The 20,625-nt window shown below is 46.6% G+C and overlaps 1 protein-coding gene and 1 long non-coding RNA gene across 2 annotated transcripts in view; one reads left to right on the forward strand and one right to left on the reverse strand.

The window, feature by feature from the left end:
* Positions 1 to 13,500: 13,500 nt before the first annotated feature.
* Positions 13,501 to 15,807, forward strand: LOC118011142. The gene is made up of 3 exons (XR_004679411.1): positions 13,501 to 13,603; positions 15,095 to 15,190; positions 15,479 to 15,807. It is a non-coding gene; the product is annotated as an uncharacterized LOC118011142 (long non-coding RNA).
* Positions 15,808 to 17,054: 1,247 nt separating this feature from the next.
* PTPRT (protein tyrosine phosphatase receptor type T) overlaps positions 17,055 to 20,625 on the reverse strand; it is a 753,869-nt gene continuing 750,298 nt past the window's right edge. Inside the window, exons 27-28 of the mRNA XM_035006339.1 lie at positions 18,708 to 18,843; positions 17,055 to 17,905 (exon numbers count right to left, since the gene is read on the reverse strand). Coding sequence (XP_034862230.1) covers positions 17,852 to 17,905; positions 18,708 to 18,843 — 190 coding nt within the window. The 3' untranslated portion in view covers positions 17,055 to 17,851. The remainder of the gene's footprint in view (positions 17,906 to 18,707; positions 18,844 to 20,625) is intronic.

Consider the following 20,625-nt stretch of genomic DNA (forward strand, 5'->3'; position numbering starts at 1 on the left):
AAGTCAGCTACACCTCGCATTCCTGAAGCCAATGGCCTTATGAAGAAGAGGTCCCGTAGTGCCCTGCAGTGTATTATCCTCTGTCCCCTGTAGTTCCTGCCACTTCTGGGAGTGTCTCCACTGTGTGCTGTGTGCACTCTGATATTGTGCTGCTTTATCCTTCAGGCCAGTTGTCTGTAAAGGCTCTCTGCCTGTTGTGGGTAGTGTTTGGTCCCTGGTCTGAATGTGGTGTATTTCAACTAGGTGTACTCTGGTTTGCTTGTGAAATGAGACCTGTTGCTGCTGCCACCAAAACCAAGGCCTTGCAAAACTCCCGAGTAGGGAGATGTGGTTTTGGCAGGGGTTTAGACCAGTCTTCTGGGGGAGGGGGCCTGCTGCACTGGGACGGGCAAGTGTGACTGTGAAGGGCAGGTCCACCAGAGTGTGGGGTGGGGTGGGGCATGGTGCAAGTCAGTTAGGCAGTGAGTGTCCGCACTATGCTGGTTCCCACAGGTGGCCCTGTGTTTATGCTGGGGGGCCATGGAGGGAAATGGCACCGGCCAGTTCCCTTATTCCTGGAGGGGTCTCTCTGTGAACGCTGCTTCTCTGGGACATGGTCCAAGCTGAACAGCTAACCTCCCACTGTGTACCCCAGGTGCTCTTCAGGTTGATGTTTACATGCTGTGTGTTGTGGGTTGTTTGCCTACCTTCTCTCCAAGAGCAGCACAGGGCCCCTGGGCTCTATCCCAGCCAAGCCTATTGACCTTTAAAACTCTAGGCTTTAGCTCTGCTGGTTGCTAGAACTCATGAAATTCAGGCCCTCTTGCTTTCCAAGCCAGTTGCTTTGGGGATTTGTTCTGCCCGTGAGCTCCCCTGTGTGCTAGTCTGTTTCTCACCCTTCTCTGTCACAGCGGCTCCCTCCCCACCACAGCACCTGTGATCCATTTCTCTCCCAACCTGCATCTCTGCATTTTTTACCTTCTCTGATGTGGCCTCTTTTTTACCTTTAGTTGTGGAGTTTGTTCTGCTAGTCTTCAGATTGATTTCTGGGGTATTTAGGATGATTCGATAGTTATCTAGTTGTATTCATGGCATGAGGTGAGCCTAGGGTCTTCCTACTCTGCCGCCATCTTCCCCTCACACTGCTTTCCTGTCTTTTCTTGACAGAGTACATGAACTCATAGGCCCTCCTCTTGCCTATGGCCTACATTACCATTTCTGGGAATTTTTTTCTAGTTGGCTGATTCTCTAATAATCCTCACTCCAGTGTAAAAACCGACATCTTTACTTGCTTCAGGAACTGGTAAACAATGCATGACTTTGGACCAGTTAGCTGGGCTTGTAAGATTCTAGATGAAGTGCTTCTTGGAGATTTAGGACTTTCATAGGTAACAAGGCCTGCTTCAGATGCAGTGAGCAATCTGGGGTACACTTCTCAGAGACAGGGTATTTCTTTTTTTTTTTTTTTTTAAAGATTTTATTTATTTATTTGAGAGAAAGAGAGACAGACAGAGAAACAGCATGAGAGGGGAGAGGGTCAGAGGGAGAAGCAGGCTCCCCGCTGAGCTGGGAGCCCGATGTGGGACTCGATCCTAGGACTCCAGGATCATGACCTGAGCCGAAGGCAGTTGCTTAACCAACTGAGCCACCCAGGCGCCCGAGACAGGGTATTTCTTCTGGACTTATTTGGTTGGGATTATAAAGGCATAAATCTGGATGCTTTGGCTTTAAAAGTTTTAATATTAATTTTTTTTCAAGAGGCCTGGAATCTAGAATATTCATGTGGTCACATTCATAATTTCAGATATTGTATTTCTCCAGTGGCATAGATAACAGAAAATTGGTTAACGTTTTCCTTTCTGCATATATCATGTGGCTCTCTTTGCCTCTTGTGACCAGGACTTTCTGTCTTTCTGGTTCTGACAAACAGGACATGAATTTCCTTAGCTCATTTCCCCTCTGAAGGCACCCACAGTCTGTTTGGACATATGGTGCCTCTCTGAGGATCTTTTAGCTTGCACTTATTCCACAACCCCAGGGCAGAATTCATTATCTCTGGGGAACTGGATGCCAGAACTCTCTGGGTGTCCCTTGGGGCCCTACTTGGAGCTATTAGTGATGATGGCTGATTGCTCTCCAAGGCCAATCTTAAAGAGACAGATGTATTCACCTCCAAGGAAAATACCTCACCCAACTACTTATTTTGCACACAACCTGCTGGAGCTGAATTGTGGAACATGGCATAAACCCTGGGGGAAATTTGCCCATCATTCCAGCCCAGGAATCAATATACTGAAGTTGGCCCCTCTCTGCTTGCTTCTATTTTCAGATGAGATGTTCTCAACCAGGTAAAGCCATTTCTTTTCCTCAGAGTAGTGCCTGGGAGCCCATTTGCCCTCATGGTTGCCTGGAAACATTGCACCAGAGTTAGAGTTAGATGGATCAAAGACTGTTCCTTTTCCATTGGGGAGGGGCTGGGGATTGGGGATGGTTGCCAAAGAAAGCCTAACTTCATTGGTAAGGTTCTGATTATTTTACCAGGAGAATGTCTTTGTGTGTTACTTGTGTAATTAAAAATTAAGCAAATGAATAATGTGAACACTTTAGGTCTTCGACATTAACATAAATGGATGTCCTGAATACAATAAAATGCATTGAATTGAACTAAACCCGAAAGACAACAACCACTCTGCTTTGGTGTTTTGTCAGAGAGGTTTTCCCTCTCATTTTCTCTTGCCTTTGATCAATGGATACTTGATAATATCAAACCACTTTTATTCAAATTATATCTTAACAGATATGAAACTTGTCTTCCTAATATGTAGTGTGACAAGAAGTCCCAAGGAATTGATTAGATGTATTCCTGCACTGGTAATACATAGTTTCAATTACTGTAGCTCATTTAAAAATTGGTTATTCTTGTGTGTTGATTTTTTTTTTCAAATAAACTTTAATATGAATTTTTTTCATGTTACCTACCTACTAAAAGACTCATTTGGATTTTGATTGGAATTGAATTAAATTTATTCTTTTAATTTTGCTAGAATTGGCATTTTAGCTATAATTATTCTTTCCCTCTGCTACATCTCTTCATTTATTATTGTCTTCTTTGAGGTCTTGAGATAGGATTCTGTAGTTTTCTTTATGTGAGTCCTCCACATTTTTAAAGTTGATTCCTAGGTTTCTAATAATTTGTGCTGCTGTTGTGAATACAATATTTCTTTCTCATTATGTTTCCTAACATAAAATTTATGTTAGCTCAATGAATTAATTAATTCATTATTTCATTCTGCAAGTATGAATAGGGAAACTATTTATTCTGCATGCTTATAACTTGTACCTTTGCTGAATATCCTTATTATTCTTAATAAGTTTGGGGTTACTAGGCATACATCATTGGTTGTGATAATTTTGAACTTTCATTTACAAAGTAATTGTGGCAATTTAAAAACATGTATGCAAATTATTTGACACTCCTTTTATAAAGAGGATAATGTCCTCTTCCTTTGAATTAGGGTTGACCTCAGCGAATCCCTTACAACCAGTAGACTCCAACAGAAGTGATGTGGTATAACTTTGAAGGCCAGGACAGAAAAGTTCACTTAGTTTCCACCAGAAATTGTGGGACAGTCCTCTGGGTGAAGGCAGGGTCTAGGTCATGAGTCTGACTGCCCTCAGACCACCATTCTAGAGAGGCCCCCTGTAGACACCTTAGTTGATAGCCCAACTGATCTCCTAGCCATCAGCCAGTATCAACAGTAGCCATGTGTGTGAGCAATCCAGAACATCCTGCCCAGTCAAGGCTTAAAGATGACTACAGCCCTAACTGACATCTGATTATACCCACAGGAGAAATCCTAAGCAAGAACTAGCCAGATGATCCCTCCCTGAATTCATCCCTCCCGGAAATCATAAACAAGATAAAAATGGTTGTTTTGGGTGCATTTTTTGTACCGTAATGGTAACCTTGGTAGTAATCTCTCTTTTTTCTTGCCTAATTGCATTCACTCCATTGGCATCAGCCAAAAAGTTAGATAATAGCAATGATGTAGGCATTCATGATTTTAATAGAAATACACTTACTTTTTCTCTAATATTGAATACATTGACTATTTATATTAGGTATTTTGTAGTCATATAGAGCTCCAGACACTCATTGGCTAAGGACCACAAATCTCTGTATGTCCAGGTCACCCCCAGGAGCAACCGTCCTCCTTGTGGTGATTCAGTGATCCAGGCTGATGGGGGCTCCTCCTTTCTATGGCTGCATCATCTGGATCACAGGACCTCCTTGACTGATAAGGCAGGGAAGAAAACGCTATCGGGTCTCTTACCAGCAATTAGATACTTTGGCATAGAATTGATACACATCAAGTCTGCTCAGGCTGATTGGCCAGGACTTGTCACATAACCCCACTAATTTCAAGGAAGGTAGGAAGGTGTAATCTTCCTTTATGTCTGGATGGAAAGGAGAAGTAGATATGGGTAAATTCTAGTAATGCCTCCCACTCATTATTTTAGCTTCTTATGCTAACAGACTGTCTTATAATTACTAGCTTACTGAGACTATTATATTTAATCAGAAATTGATACTAAATTTTGTCAAATGCTTTTTCAGTATTAAGATAATTATATGTCTTTCTCCTTTTATCTGTAGACTTCCTAATATTGAGTTATTCTTGGATTCCTGGCATACAGGCTACCTGGACATGGTATATTATTTTTAAAAAGCAGCTAAATATAATAAAATTTGGTAAAAATCTTTGCATTTATAAATGTGACTGGTCTAAAAGTTTTAGGTGTGTGTGTATGTGTACTTTTTAGATTTGGTTTCTATGCCATTTTAGCTTCATAATATAAGTTGGGAAGCTTTCCCTCATTTGCATTGTTCTGGAATAGTACATTCAACATAAGAATTGTATTTTTGTTCAAAAGTTTGACCAAGTGTGCTCTTAAAACTATCTGTTCTTGCATCTTCTAGGGAAAAATTAACAACATAAACATTTTTTTCTGATAACTGGTCTACTCAGCTTTTCTATTTCTTGAGCCAATTTTGGTAACATTCATACTTTCCTAAAATGATCCACTTGATCAAGATTTTAAAATTAGTCTCCAGGGTTGTTCATAATACCCTTTTATTACATTGCATAATTTCCCTTTTCACTATAATATCCCTTTTCTATTTCCTAATTTTGAATATTTGTGTTTTATTTTGGTTAGCATTGTCAGCAATTTGGTTGGATACAACAAAAAATTTCTTGGACTCAGTTATGAAATCTAGTGTTTTTCTGCATTTGTATTCATTGTACAATGTCTTCCTTTCCCTGGCAAGAACCTTGATTTCACAGGCAGGCACTTTCTCTGATTTCTCAAAGTGAACCTTGGCTTTGAACTCTTGCATCTTTTCATGTGTCTGGTGATGTTTTCCTGTTTGTTCATCCTTATAAGTGGAGTTCTGAGCTTGCTCAGAGTTGGGAGCTGCCAGAGAACATGGTGGGGGAAGAAGAAGGAAGGGGAAGGAGGTGAGACTTGGTTATTTTTCTCTGTCAGTTGAGAAATCTGACAGCCTGTGAGGGCAGGGGGCTTAGCCAGAGCTGGGGCTCTCAGTGTAGAAACTTCATCAGCCCTCAAGAGGCTTGTATCTGTTAGTGTTGGCTGGACACCCTTCCTCTCTACCTTTTCCTGGCACAATTTCCCCCATTGGGAACCAGCTGCCTACACGTTTTGTCAGGAGCCACATCCTGTCAAGGGCAGGCTGGAAGGAAGTATTGCTGCAGGCTTCCGGTTCTGTGGGCAGACATTCCCCTGCTCCACCAGCCAACCCACCCCATTGTGCTAGTGCTCATAGTAGGGCTCCCTTGGGGCCACTTATGGCCCTTCTTACTGTCTACTGGGCAGGATTACTATTTTCAGCAAGAATATGGGAAGGCAGGATTCCTGTTCCCAAATCTGAGTAGTAAATTAACATGACACATAGGATGAACCTAGGACAAGACTGTAGATTCTCCCATATGAATCACTTTACACCAATTCCATTTTTGTCCCTGGATCAAAAGCTTAACTGGACAGCTGGGAGCCTTCTATGTGTGTTGGCAGGGTCCCATTTCAGATTAGTAGCTGGAAGGTGGGGTACTGTGCATAGCTTAGCCCAGTTTCCTAGTTAGTACCCCCCTCAAAGCCAAGCCTAGGATAACGTTTTATTTGAAGATATGATTCCAAGAAGCAACGAGAGTAGGAGGTGTAAATTGGAGAAGGAGGGAGGGAGAAGCAATACAAGGTTGTGCTATGCAGTTGGCTACTCCTACAAGGGTCTGTTTGCTTGTTTTGGAACCATATACAAAGTCATGAAATATAGCTCAGAATTGCCTTCAGAGGCAAGAACAGAGAAAGAGTTTGTTTACAGGCTCCAGTCTCCTATTGGTCAAAGTTTGCCCCATGGTGGCGGCGGCGGGGACAGTTAGCTCCCCCATACTTCTGGGTGGCACGCACATGACTGCTAAGTGGGTTCCTGTGGGCATCTGAGAGCACACGTCAGAAGCTATGAGGCAGGAGCAAAAGGTGCAGAGCAGGTCTGAGGGGAGGCACTGTGGCTTCCCCTGTGTGGAATCTGCAGAAGGCTGCTTGCTCAAAACAGCCACGGAGGATATCAGAGGTGAGGTTGAGGATATTTGAAGTGACACAGTAGGCATCTGCTTTACCCAGTCTCGTACATGTTCAGATGACACCATGTTCTCCTCTCCCTGCCTCCCTCTGGGCTGCTCTGAACAGCTTGGGGACATGAAAGCGCAAATCCTCAACACGCAAGTTTCTCCTTGCCATTCCCCCTCCCAAAGAGGTTTTTATTAATGTCATTTCATCTCCAAGGGATAGAAATGGACGATTGGCCAATTTTCTGAGTGAGTGCAGACCATCTGGAGGGATGAACCACTTCATCTTCTCTGAAGCTCCTTCACATGGTTTAGGTAGCAAACCATGATTCAGCACCAACCACTGATTATGATTCTCATTTCAGCTCCTAATGTCTTGTAATCAGAGGAAACTCCTCCCAGATTCACTCAGTGGCTTGGCAGCCAAGTTTCCAGCTTTTATGAATGTGTAGGTATTTTAGAGGGAAGTAGGATCAGATGGAGTCAGCCATGGTCAGAATCTGGGATGACAATGGCTTTTTGGTCCTGCCCCACCCCACCTCACCCCATAGAGGGATGAACCCACCTTCTATCTGGGCACATATAGTTGTTAGGGTCCTCATCATTCAAAAGGACATGTTAATACCTATACCTGGCTCAGGTTGACTTGCAGAGAATTTTATAGTTGGGCCCCTTCAATTTGGTCCTCCAGTAAAGAGCTTTCATCAAGTTGTTCCATGGCAAGAGACCATTAGCCTTCAGGGAGGGAAATGTTGCATTCTGCTAAGCTATTCTTTTTATTAAGGGGACTCATAGAAAAAATTACTTTTTGCCTCTGTAGCAGGAATACTTTTATTTATGCTGAGCAACTGGTTTATTTTTCCCTTTTGGACATTAAATTAATTGACTGTGTTCTCCTTCTTGGGTGGTTGGGCAGTGCCAAGTTTTTGAACCTCTTCCTCCAAATGTAAGGCAAGTCTTTTGGGTATGGTCCCATTCCAGGTATCATCTTGTCTATCCTGCTCTCCCTATTTTTTCCTATGTTCTGCTCTCCCCACCTTTTTATATAATTGGGTTTTTCAAGGTATGAGAATAATATAAAATTTAGAAAATATAGAACATGTAAAGAAGAACAAAAATTACTCATGTTCTCTATGATGAGAGATAATTGCTATTAATATACTGATACAGTCATTCACTTGTACATTCCATTTATTTTCTCTATGCATCTATTTTTCTCCATATGTTTCTCTGTCCTTCTGTGTACTCTGGCTGTTCTTGAATAATTAATTCAACTTTGATCCAGTGCCTAATCCATGGACTGTGGAAACTGAAATCCTCCTCAGTTTCTCCCAATTTCCATGGGTTTATTGCCATGCTCCTGTCTCTGGTTATCCGTTTGTGGGTGTCATCTGTCTGTGGGTGCTAGATCTCTACTGCATGCCCAGAGAAATTAAATTCCCCTTCTCACCTCTTGCATGGCATGTCGGTGACCTCATGCCATGTTCTTAAGAGTCTGAGGGCTTGGGGCGCCTGGGTGGCTCAGTCGGTTAAGCGGCTGCCTTCAGCTCAGGTCATGATCCCAGGATACTGGGATCGAGCCCCACATTGGGCTCCCCGCTCAGCAGAGAGCCTGCTTCTCCCTCTCCCTCTGTCTGCCGCTTTGAAATCTTAAAAAAAAAAAAAAAAAAAAAAAAAAAAAGAGTCTGAGGGCTTCTAGGTCCCCTGGAGTTCATGTGGAAAGCTTGAACTCCTGGATTAGAGGAAGATCTTAAGCCAAACCAGAGCTACCCATCAGTATCCAACAAGGTGCTGTGAGGTTTGATGTGGACCCACGTTCCAGGTCCAGCCAGAAAGGAGCGCCAGGCCAGGACCCACCTGGGCAGCTAGCAGCCATGAAAAGAGGATTGTGCCACTGTGGCCAGTCTCCAGGTTGGATCACACAGGGGTTGGCATCCCTCAGTGTTAATGATGGCTCAAAGACATCCCTGTGAGAGCACCTGAGTCTTGACATACTCAAACCAGGTTACCCTCAGGTTGCAGATGTACTGGGAGGGGGTCAAGAAAGATAACAGCTATTTAAGCAGATGTCCATGGAAATGGTGGTAAGCATGCATAAGCTTCATGTCCACAGTATGATGTTAGGTGGAAGGAAGCCTATCCGCATGTATGTGTATGTATAGATGTTTATAGATGTGTAGAAAGGTCTGGAAAGGCATAAAAATATTAATAAGGCACCTTTGAGAAGTGGTGACTTTCACCTTATGTCACAAACAATTTTGTATTGAGTTCTTTCAAGTAAGCATATGCTACTTTTATAATAACTCTTTTTTTTAAAAGATTTTATTTATTTATTTGAGAGAGAGAATGAGAGAGAGAGAGCACATGAGGGGGGAGGGTCAGAGGGAGAAGCAGACCCCCTGCTGAGCAGGGAGCCCGATGCGGGACTCGATCCCGGGACTCCAGGATCATGACCTGAGCCGAAGGCAGTTGCTTAACCAACTGAGCCACCCAGGCGCCCTTTTATAATAACTCTTAAAAAGGTATTTCCATGTGGGGGAAAAATGATATGCCCCAAAGTATTTTTGTTATTAGGAGATATGCAAGGTTTTTCCTTCTTTCTCATTTTATTTTCCCAATGTCAACTATTACATTTGTGGCAAAAGAATAAATATGGCAGGCAGAATAAGTGAGATTAACATGACCAAGGACAAAGGGACAACCACAAATGACTGTTGTTTCAAGTCACTGAATTTTGGGATGGTATGTTATGCAGCAGTAACTTCTGTATCCAGGCAGTTTGTTACTATTCAGATCTTGAAACTGCGATTCTGTAGGGTCTTAAAAATTTGTCTGTTAATAAACTTCCTGAGTGAATCTGGTACCATTGCTCTATGGACCATACTTGGGGGAAAAACTTTTAGACTCAACCCTTTTACTAGCTCAGTATATAATCATGAAAAATCCCTTAACATTTTTGAACCTCCAACTTTCTCATCTGCAAAAAGGGGCTAATACACATTTTCCTGCACTGTAGACATGAGGATTAAATGAACACAAAGAAACCCTAGTATTTTCTCCTCCTCCTCCTTCTACTTGTCTTCCCCTCACCCTCACCAACCCCAGGAAGACACCAGTGCGAATATCTTAGGAAAACATGAATCTCAGGGTCACAGCTTTATTGTATAGATTTTCAACACAGCCATATTACAAACATTGTCAGGGAACATTTACAAGAATAAATAAGATGGACTTGCAGGTGTAAAAAGATTACACTTCACTGTAATGTACAGTCAAAAAATATATCTGATATTCATTGACCTGACATTATTTACCTTCTGCTTTTTTAAGCTAGAATTGGAAAGGAAAAAGAAAAAAAAAAAGAACACTGACAGCACAGTGCTGGCTTTTTAAAAAAAAAGTTGATTTATTTTGTTTTCTCTTCTCATACGTGCTTTATCTACCAAACACCCAAACTGTACAAGCGCAGGCCATTGGGATTCACGGAGAAGGCTGCAAACAGTGTGGAGACTTTGGTCTCATGCAATATCATATGCCCAGTGGATGTGATGATGTCAGTCTCCCTAGAGTCGAGTGGGAACCCCATGATGGCCCTTTGAGGATGATGATGGTGTCCAGTAGCCAAAGCAACCTTAGAAGCCCTCTTTGCCTTTCGTTGGCTAGTTATGTTGGGTGAAAACAGAAGGTAGAGAAGTGCTTTTGAGTCTGCCTGCCAACATGGGGTAGCCTGGATTCACCTGGGCTAGCCCAGGGTCCATCTGGCAAGGAAACGGACACCCTGGGGATGATTATAATTACGTGCCAACAGAGTCACTATGCTTTTGCTTTTGCAGTCTGCTCCAACAGGCCTCGAGTGGGGAGTGGGGAGAAGTAACCTCTGCAGATCATGCATGTGGTAAGCAAAGCCCTGCTCTGGGTTCTGCTTGAAACTTTACTAGTTCTATCTGTCACTGATGGCCCTGATGGCCAGTGGGCCTGAGCTAGGGTTGATCTCATCCCAGATCTTGGTGGGCATGGGTCTATGGCAAAGCGGCCGTTCTTTCTGGACTTTTTGGTGATAACCAGCCTGGATGAGCCCTAGATATGGGGCCAGAGCAGCATCTTGGCCTGCATGGTTGGAAGACTGGGGCAGGAGAGTAGGGGACTTCAACCTGCACAGACCAAGCACAGCCTTGGCTTTGTGCTCTACAGGAATGAAGGAGTTCAAATACAGTCCCAGCTCCATAACAGATCACCCATCTAGGGTGGAGGAAAGTTCAGGGTCACCTCAGCAATGCTCCTTCTTCTCTTTAAAGCCTGGCCTCTGCTGGACCACTGCTGAGATGGGCAGCTCATCCTCTCTGGCACACAGCAAGTTCTTCCTTACAATCATCAAATTCATGCATTGATCCTAGTTCCACTCAAAAGAGAGACCGGGGACTAGCAAACCATGCTTGAATTTGTCCAATGATCTCTAGGCATATGGGCACTAGCATTCTGCCTGACCCTTTGGAAGTCTGATTTGACCTGCTTGGCCCTCAGATAGAACTAGTAAAGTTTCAAGCAGAACCCAGAGCAGGGCTTTGCTTACCACATGCATGACACCGCTTGGCCCTCTGAGGCTCCAGACTGCCCTGGGGCTTTGACCCAAGGAATACCTTCCATCACTGATCTTCCATGGGAGGGGCAGGGGGGCATGATGAGCACTGAGAGCTTGTTAGATCATCCCATAGGAGGTCTATAGATTTGTATTCACAAGCCCAAGTGCACTGAAGTATGCTTACAGGAATTCAGTTGTGCACTGTTGGCAGGTTCTTTCACATTCCCCTTCCTCCCCCAAATCTAAGAGTTCCACTCACCAAGGAACCATGAACTACCCTGAGCTCCAGGCTTGCACACCAATACCTTCCTGTCCAGTGCTCTACTGCCCCCAGACTCTAATTCTCTGAACATCCCAACCAAGGATCAGGGTCTAAATCCCATCACCCAGAGCAGCTCCGAACGATGTTCCATGGTGATCCAGCCCCAAAAGGTCTTCCCTATAGACTCATCCTGAGTCTTCTCACATCCCTTCTATCAGCCCCAGTGGACTACCCCCAAGCTCTTAGATAGCTAAGATGCCAGGTGTGGGGTCTACCACTGTGGGTGCTGACTTCACCTCTTGGGGACGAAAATTTATGAGTGGATTTCACAGGGGTGAATGTGGCCCTTTTGATGACCTTTTCCCATCTTTTCTGAGGGTGGGCAGGAGGGATGCAAGAGGTGGTCTTGGTCTCTACAAGATAGTTGCACAGCCAGTGGTATGCAAAAATCTACCTCTGGTTACCAGTAAACCAGAAGAAAGTCTTCTCATGTGCATTAATATGGCTTAGACATCTCTGCTGTGCTTCTAAGGGTCATATCCTGAAATATGTGTCAGAGGAAATGAGTACAGTAGCCCCTCCACTCTTTGCCATGGACTTCTCTCCCTGCTACTCAGATTGTATATGACGTCAGAGGCAGATCCCTGCTAGGTGATGCCAACACCATATATTTTATCACTTTCAGTTATATATCCATGGGAAATCTCCAAATTTGAACTCCTGCATGGGAATATAGGAATAATGATGAATCTCATCAGGTCTTCTCTAGTTGGATTCACTTTATCTTTTTCCTGTTTTATTGGGCTGTGATTTGGAGTTGGCATCATCAGCTGAGAAAGAGCTCAGACTAGTTGGATGATGAGGAAGGCAGGTCAGGGCTTAGAGATGAAATGGCCATCCACAGGATTCATGTCTCTTCTTCTGATCTGCCCTGAAGGTGGGGACTTTTGGTCCCCACAGATCTGGCCCAGCACAATCTGTTAGCATCCTGCTCCTCCTACTCTTGGGCTGTTCGTGTTTCCCATGGCATTACTGCTGACTTAGCTGGGTGCTGGTGGCCTGTCTACCTAGCCCAGGGGTAGCCAGGTGCGGGCTAAAGGAAGGTGGCTTTCTTCATTCTGTTCTATGGCAGTGAGGTGTAGGAGAATTAGCATCTGCTTCGATGTCTCTGGGTCTGGGTAGGGCAGTTACTCCTGCTGAGATGACATGGTGAGTACCTGGCTATTCCCCACTGGGCCTCACTTCTGCTGTCTGCAGCAGCTTAACTAGACTGATACCTACATGCACACAACAGGGATTCATACCAGAGCTGAGGAAAGTGGATCCTCCTGAGAACATATAGCAGGAGCTAGTTCAGCAATGGGGAACATATGATGAATAGATATGACTTGATTGGTTAGAGGGAAAATTATCATCTTTTCTCCAGGACACTGAAACTTGTTCTAAAGTGACATACTTGCTTCCAGTGGTCCTGGCCAGCCCTCCCCAGCCCCTGTCCTTCTGAGCAACAGAAGTGACCACTTTGCTCTGTAGTCCATGTGCATCCTTGAGTATTTCTGTTGGGTCCCAACTCCTTGGCCTTGCCTTCCTGTTTTCCTGCCCAAAACTCTCCAAATCTATGCCTTCTACCCAGCTGAGGCTCCTTTTTTTCACATCTTTTCCATTAATTGGTTGGCCCAACATTGTATAGCTAAGAAATGGCCACGCTGAGACGTGAACTGAAGACTAAGCTCTTCCAACCACAACCCCATGCCTCACCAAGGGATGAACTGTGCCATAATAACCTGTGCTTCCTGTGCCCTGCCTGGCATGTTGCAGGAACCCAGTATGTATGTGTGGTTGAAGTAAAGTGAGAAGACTTCCAGACCCCAGCCCCTCATGTGAAGCATGTCCTTAGATTTGCCCACATTAGCAACCATGTGACTCCACCTAGACAAAGGGCATCACCTTCTAGAAGCCCCAGCATTCAGGAATCTGCTCAGAAAGGCTGTGCACATCTTCTCCTTTCCCTTTAGGGTATTATGGGCTCAGCCTTCACCATGCCAGATGGGCACATCCTCATCATTCCAGGATATGCCTTCCAATGGGTTCCTTTCAGCATCCAACTGGAAGAAACTTGAGATCGACCCATGAATGGTGAGGTCGTGGTACCCCCACACCAAAGCATCTGTCTAGGGGAAGTTGAGCTGGTCTTGAGCCTGAGTCTGGAATTGGTCTCAGGAGGAAGCAGTGCAGACACTATGCCTCTCAGACTGCGATATGATTCCCTAGGTTCTGTCATAGGGAGTTGAGGGGCTGGAAGGACCTCAGAGCACATCATTTAAAAAATAGTCCTATTAAAATAAATCAGGCAAATTAGAGTGGAATGCAAGTATTGCATGAATTGTTAAAGTAAAACAAGAGACTGTGAAGGAATTTTAAGCTTGTCTGCTTTGGGCTTTACAAGACCCACTGGGTTTCTGTTCCACTCTACTCTTTGCCATTATGGGTAGACCCATGGGAAAATCTGAGTCACAGTGGTGGAAAAATATGGTTTTTGAAGTCAGAAGAAATTGAATTCCTGGCTCCCCTATTCACTAACTGGGGGAACTGTGGGCAAGTGATTTCTCCTCTCTCAGCCTTCGTTTCCTCATCTGTAAAATGGTGACAAACACAAACACTGCTTAGGGATGTTGGAAGAATTCAGTGAGCTCTCTGGTTAGTGTCCCCAACACAGGTTCTGCTGGTTCCATGGGAAGGCTAACCTTTGGCAGGCCATTGCTCAGGCCACACACAAAGAGAGGGCCAGCCTAAAAAGCAGTCTGATCCTTCTGTTTGCACGAAGGGAGGTGGGCTGTGGTCATCCAGAGGCCCAGAAAGGGTGAAAGGGCGCTCGTGGAGGCATAGCTAAGTGATTCCTGAAGCCATCAAGGCCACAAACGCATGAGGCTGGTGATGGTTCTGGCTTCTCACTAACTAGAAGGTGACCCTGAGGCTCTGTACTAAGTGGGGGCGCTCCCTTTGGCACCCCAGAGATGAGAGGCTGGCTCCTGCTGTGGAGGCTCAGAGAGCATGGATACCATTTTCCTCTGCCTTGTGAAAGGTGGCCCACCCTCTAAGTGGAGCAGCATGGGAAGATCGCTTGGGGGAGGTGGTGTTTGCTCTTATTTCCCAAGGACTGGATCAAGTCCAAATTCCAGGGCACTGGTGCCCCATCTCATCCAAGCCCTGCCACATGCATGTCATGTGGAATCTTCGGGAAGATATCCCCATCATGAGCCTTAGTTTCATCCCTTGTAAACAGGCCCAAGACCTGTTCACTGCCCTGCCCTCTTTGGAGAGCGGCTAGGTTTTGAGGAAATGGGGGGGGGGGCGCTTAGCTGGGGGAATCATCGCCGGCCTTGTTGGGTCAGGTACCCCATCGTGGCCTGAATTTTTCCAATTTCCCTTCTCCCTGAAGTCACATTTTAGATTCCTACCGTTTGAAATGATAGAAGCCAGTGTCGTTTTTATCTGCCAGCTCTGTCACCCCTTCTGGAGCAGAATAATCTTAGGCTTTGTGTTGGATAGCTCCCCTCCCCCATTCTGCAGGGATGAGCCATGATCTGAGAAAAGAGCATAGGACAGGCTGATTTGCTTTGTTACCAGCTCCTTGAAGGCAGCGTGAGGGCTGGCTGGAGTCGTGGACTGGAGCCAGGGGACCTGCTCAAGCACACTGGGGAAGAGACCCATCAAAGGAGAAGAGTGAGTTTGTTGCAGGGGGGGAGGGGCGCTCCTTTGCCTTCCTTTCCTTTGAGATGCTTCCTTTTGAACCTCCAAAGTGACAGCCCTTCTGTGATCAAGTCTGGTGTCCCTGGACTTCCAGACAGCTCCAGAGCCGAGGCCAATGGGAACAACTTCTGTGGGCCCCTTTCATGTCCCAGCCTCATGGCTCTGGAGGCCTGGATTGGTCACCTTGCTCCACGGTAGAGCAGAGACCCTGAGTGTCTCACAGAAGCTGAGTCTTATGATCCACTGTGTATTTTGTTCCAGCAACAAAATAATGAGCAGACAGACAAACAGATGTGATATTAAAAAGCACGCGCTTCAGGGAATGTTTTCACAGTGTCTGATGAAAGAAGAGGCAGCCCCACTGGCCCCAGAGAGAGTCTTCTCTAACACTGAGCCGAGCACATCACTCGGGAGCTCTGCTGGCCCCCTGTTGCCCACAGGGGTATTCTATACTCCAGGTAAGCTCTCTTCTCCCTGACCCTGGCTCATCTCCTGCCACCCCTTCGGCAGTGCTATGCTCCAGCTGGGCTCACCTGCCACCATACCATGTGCCCCCCTGCCGGCCCCCAACCCAAGGAGTTTTCACACCTCTTTGCCACTGCACATCCTGATTCCTGGGACTGATTTCCTTTCTTTCCTTTTTCTATCTGTTGAGATCCAGCTGGAGTCGATGCCATCCCCTCTAGAAAGCCCTAGGCAGGCAGAGTCTTGCTCCCAGGTTCCTGTAATACTCATATCCTCTACCACCTCTGCACTGGGGGCCAATCTCTCCAGTATACAGTGAGCTCTTGGGTGCAAAAACTGTGCCTTCTTGAATTCTGTGTTCCTCATCCCCTGTCTGGGGCTAGACCGGCCTCCCAGCGGAGCTTCCTAGATCCCAGGCCACCCCGAGGCTGCCAGATACTGTGCTTGAGCACCCAGTAGAGACCAAGGTAGAGAGCATGTCCCTGGCTGGCCGACCTCACAGCCTGAGGGAATAGGCATCTGTTTTCACTGGTGAAGAAATGAGAAGAGACTAGCTTTCCTGGGGAGCCGGGAAGGAATTACTAAAAATATATCTGAAATTCTGGGCTTCCCAGAAGAACTCACATCAGAAAGAAAGAATTAAATTTCCATTGTGGGGTTCTCTGCTCAGAAGTTTCTAGCCTTATTTTCCCCTCCACAAAATAACTGCTTTGCTGAGAACGATGAAGAAAACAGTATGAATAAGTCTTATCACCAATGTCTGCCTTTTCAGAACCCAGAATTTCATCACTGAGGAAGATGCCTCAGTTTCCCCAGTCATGAAGTAGAGATGATCACAGGTTAGTAGTTCTCTCATGGGAGTCTAGGACCACGTGAAATGTCATATGGAACGTGCCAAGCCTGGCCTACAGCAGGTGCTTAGCAAATGTTGGTTCCCTGTCACTGACTTACCCATACTTTGGATAAGATCCTAGATCCCTGGTGTGATCTCCTTGACCACATACCTGGGTCCACTGTGGCCTTTCTCACGATGGCAGCTAAGGGTTTCTCTAGGAGGGAGTTCAAATTTGGAGATTCAAGATGATGCACAAAGCTGGCACTCTATCTGCCCCACAAACTGAAGGGACCGTCCTCAGATGAGCCTGTTTCCCTTGCTCAGTAGCAGTGCTGTTCCAGGGTGGGATCTTTTAAGGACATTGCCAGGAAAGATGAGAGGCCCGAGAGATTTGTCTTATAGTTACACATCCAAACTTCCCTCTCTCTCTTATTTTGGCATAACAGACTAAGATTTTACACCCCCAAAGAAAGTTTCTTTTCATATGCACTTTGGAAAATAATCAAATCTTATCCACCACCCGAAAGACACAAGGTCAGCCAGAGCCCTGCCCCAGAGAGATGGTTCCTTTTCACAAAGACAAGGAAGAGCAGCAAAATTCCACACTCCCCCGTCCCACTGATTACGAAAAGCAAAGAGAACCTTTATCAAAGGCTGGACACAGTGGGCTGGCCAGTGAATGACGGGTCAAGGCCTAGGCTAAGGGAGGGGTACAGAATGGTATCGGGCCAAGCCCCATGCAGGTTAGGTGTGAGAATGGGGGCCTCTGCTGTGGTGTCGGGAGCATCCCGAGGTTCACACTGATCCAGACTGGCAGGTGTCCAGCGCCAGAGATCCCTGAAGGAGACTACAAGGGGCAGCAGTGCAGGGACCCCCAAGAGCCCAGTCATTTCCACGACAGCATGGAGTAGAACCCACACCCCCTCCACTCCCAAGGACAACTAGGGCAGGGACGTGCTGCTGAGGCTGTCACTCCCCAACACTCACACAGCCGGCTTGCCAGGAGATTCACAAACTTGAAAAGAGCAAAAGCAGGAGGTCTGGGAACGGAAAAATCCAGGGCCTTGCCATGGGCGCACTTGTGCACAGGCCCGTGGTTCCAGCTGGTTGGGTGTGGAAGGGAAGCCTGGGCCTTTCAGAGCAGCATCTCCCACAGCTACAGGAGACCCCTTGGAAGGTGCAGAGCCCACCACGGAACACAGGACCACAGTCTTCTCCTTGGAGTTGGGCAGGGTGCTGCCTCTTAGCCCCTGAGCCCAGTCACTGCCATTCACAGAAAAGGGGGCTTGGCTGCAGCAGCCTCTGGGCTCCGGCAGGCTCCCCATCCCATCGGACTAAAAGGAGCTTAAATATTCCAGTGCCGCCTCGTATACAAATTTATACTGTTCCTGAGAGGGGGAGAGGCAGAGAGGGAGTAGAGGAGGCAAGAGAGAGAGATGAAAAGGAAAGGGGAGATGCATTTAGGTTAGAGACACAGATTTTGGAGGAAACTTTACCTACATCCATACTAACAGTCAACTCAAAATTACCCACGTAATTATCCGTATCTGGACATCCCCCCAAGTTCTGCCCCATGCCTACTTACACCCACGCCTTCCCAGATGCCCAGTGGGTCATTCCTTTCCTTTTCACCATTCTGGACTCCAGTGCCTCTCAGACTGTAAGGTGCATATGAAGGACCCAGGAATCTTTCTAAAATGCAGACTCTGAGTAAATCTGGAGTGGGTTGGGATTCTGCATTTCTATCAGGGGCCTGCCTAGGTGATGCTGACACTGCTGGCCTGTGGACCGGAGTTTGAGTAGGAACATGCTTCAAGTCGGTTAAGACTCTTGGAGCAAAGTTCCTTGTGCAGTGGGCCTGATGACCTGGGCTCCGCCCGCCCACGTACTGTCCACCCCTTTCCGCACGGTGTCTGAGCCCTGTGCTTACGCCGTGCAAGTTGCATACATTAATTAGAATAGGATTGGACTGAATTGAAAATATAATGCACACTCTCCTAAGCCAGAATCTATGGCATCAGGATGAGTATTTGGGCTGCCTTGCAGGAAATAACTGTACAAAGGCTGTGGCCCATCAGGACTCTGTACACAGCCAGCTGTTGGGTGTTTTTACTATCTGAGGCTGTCTTTTCCAGATCAGGGAACTAGGGTCAGTCCCCTGCCATGGTAGAAGCCTCCTGGGACACTCACCAGGGTCTCCACCATGTTGGATTTGTTGTTACGCAGCGTTTTCACAATGTGGAACACGTCGATGATGTTTTGCTGCTGGATCATTTCACACACACTGCAGATGGCACAGAAGGTCCCACTGCGGCCGCCCCCATTTCTAGACACAGAGGGACAGAGGTGAGCGATATGCCTGGGTACCCCCCAGGCACCTGCTGGTCCTAAAACCACATCAGGAGTAGTGGGCAGTGGCTGGCCTGGTATGTGCAAAAGTCAGGCTACGGTGAAAGTCTTAGTGGTTTGAGTTCCGTTGGTGCCATGAACCTGCTTTGACTTTGGGCAAGTCTTTTCCTATCCATACAATGGAGGGGTTGGACTAGATGCTCTTTGAGAATTCAATTAGCCCGATGTTTCCTTGGTTCTATGAGCATGTTAAAGTCACCCATGGCACACTGACCCAAACAGTGTGACAGTGTCTTTGTACGTGTGGTGCCTGCATCCTTGTCCAAAAGGAGGCTCTGGGTCCACCTACACATCCAGTGAAGACCGTGGAAGGTTCCAGGTGGTTTTCATTCTAGTTCTTTCCATCCACTAAGGACAGAAACAGCCTCAGGTCAGCCAGCCTAGGTTTGGAGGTGGGGCTGGGTAGGTCTGAGATGTTCTATCCTGAAATGATAGGTCTCTGGGCACCCTGGTTTAAGCAAGACCCTGTCAATCGGGAGAGCAGAGCTCCAGGGCTCCTGGCAGGTCACCTCTCTGACTCTCCTTTCCGGTGCTCCATAATTCATGTTCATGGAAACACCCCTCCAACTATTTACAGAAAGTCCCTTTAGGAATCTGCCTGATTTGGAACTCCTGGGCATGTTGCCAAGGGCAACTAATGATTGCATGTAATGGCCTATGTCTAAAGAACATCTGGATGGAAACTAAGGCGCTCGGTTTCCCAGATGTTTTATCTACAGGACACCCAACAAGCAGATGTTTCAGGTACAGACAGTTGCCCTCCATTCACTGGCCAGTGCCTGCATTTTGGTGTCTGTTGTGTCTGGCCTCCGAGGATGCCACGGTCCCCATTGATAGGAGGACATGCCTGTGCTTTCCTTGGGTTCAAACTGTGGGTCACCTTGGCGAGGGGGGACCTGGATAAAAAAGTACTCCTTCCAAAAAGTGGGCTAAAAAACAATCACCTGCAGAGGAGGAAGAACGGATCCCCCCTCCCCAGAAGGAGGGTTCAGTACTTTCCAAAGCAAGAATGACAGAGTCCAAGAGGAAGAGGTGAGTGGGCACAGGTATCCCAGGGCCTGGTTGACTGAGACCCGGATGGGGACGGGTGTGGCTGTGGGCTACAGGGGAGGCCACCTGAGTGTGTGGGAGGGACCTGGAGGGGGCAGGGGCTCGTTGGCAGGGAACCAGTTGCCAGGTTCTAGGATGTGGGCAGAACCAGCTTGGTTTGGCTGATAGCGCCCATCGGCGTGACACAGCTCACGGCATCTTCCTGGTCCCTGGTTCGTGATTTGCGTCCTTGGAGAAGAAAGGATTGTGATAGGTGGTGGCCTTAAGCTGTGTGTGCGCGTGCCTGTCTGGTTTTCCTGACACGTGAATGCACCACTTGTTTGAAAGGTGGGAACAATAAGCTGGTTTTGTAAAGACTGAACTCGATTCTGAGGTCAGTAAGGTGTTATTAATGCCTCTGCTGGCCCCAGAAATATTTACTCCAAAAAGGAAAGAGCTTGCTCCCAAGTCCTCTGACACGACATTTTGAGAGAGCAGGGCCCACTCCGTCACCTCCCCCCAACCTCCACGTTCTTGGCAGCAAAGTGACGGTTGCCAGTCAGATGTTGCACATACGGCTGTTACGGCTGGGGTTACACATGTGTTCTGGGTCTGAGATCTTTGCGGGATCCTTCTCTGAGGTCATTTTATACTCCTCTGGCAGACTCTG

Source organism: Mirounga leonina, unplaced genomic scaffold (genome assembly GCF_011800145.1).
Source record: "Mirounga leonina isolate KUSES-001 unplaced genomic scaffold, KU_Mleo_1.0 Mir_150, whole genome shotgun sequence".
Taxonomy (NCBI): domain Eukaryota; kingdom Metazoa; phylum Chordata; class Mammalia; order Carnivora; family Phocidae; genus Mirounga; species Mirounga leonina.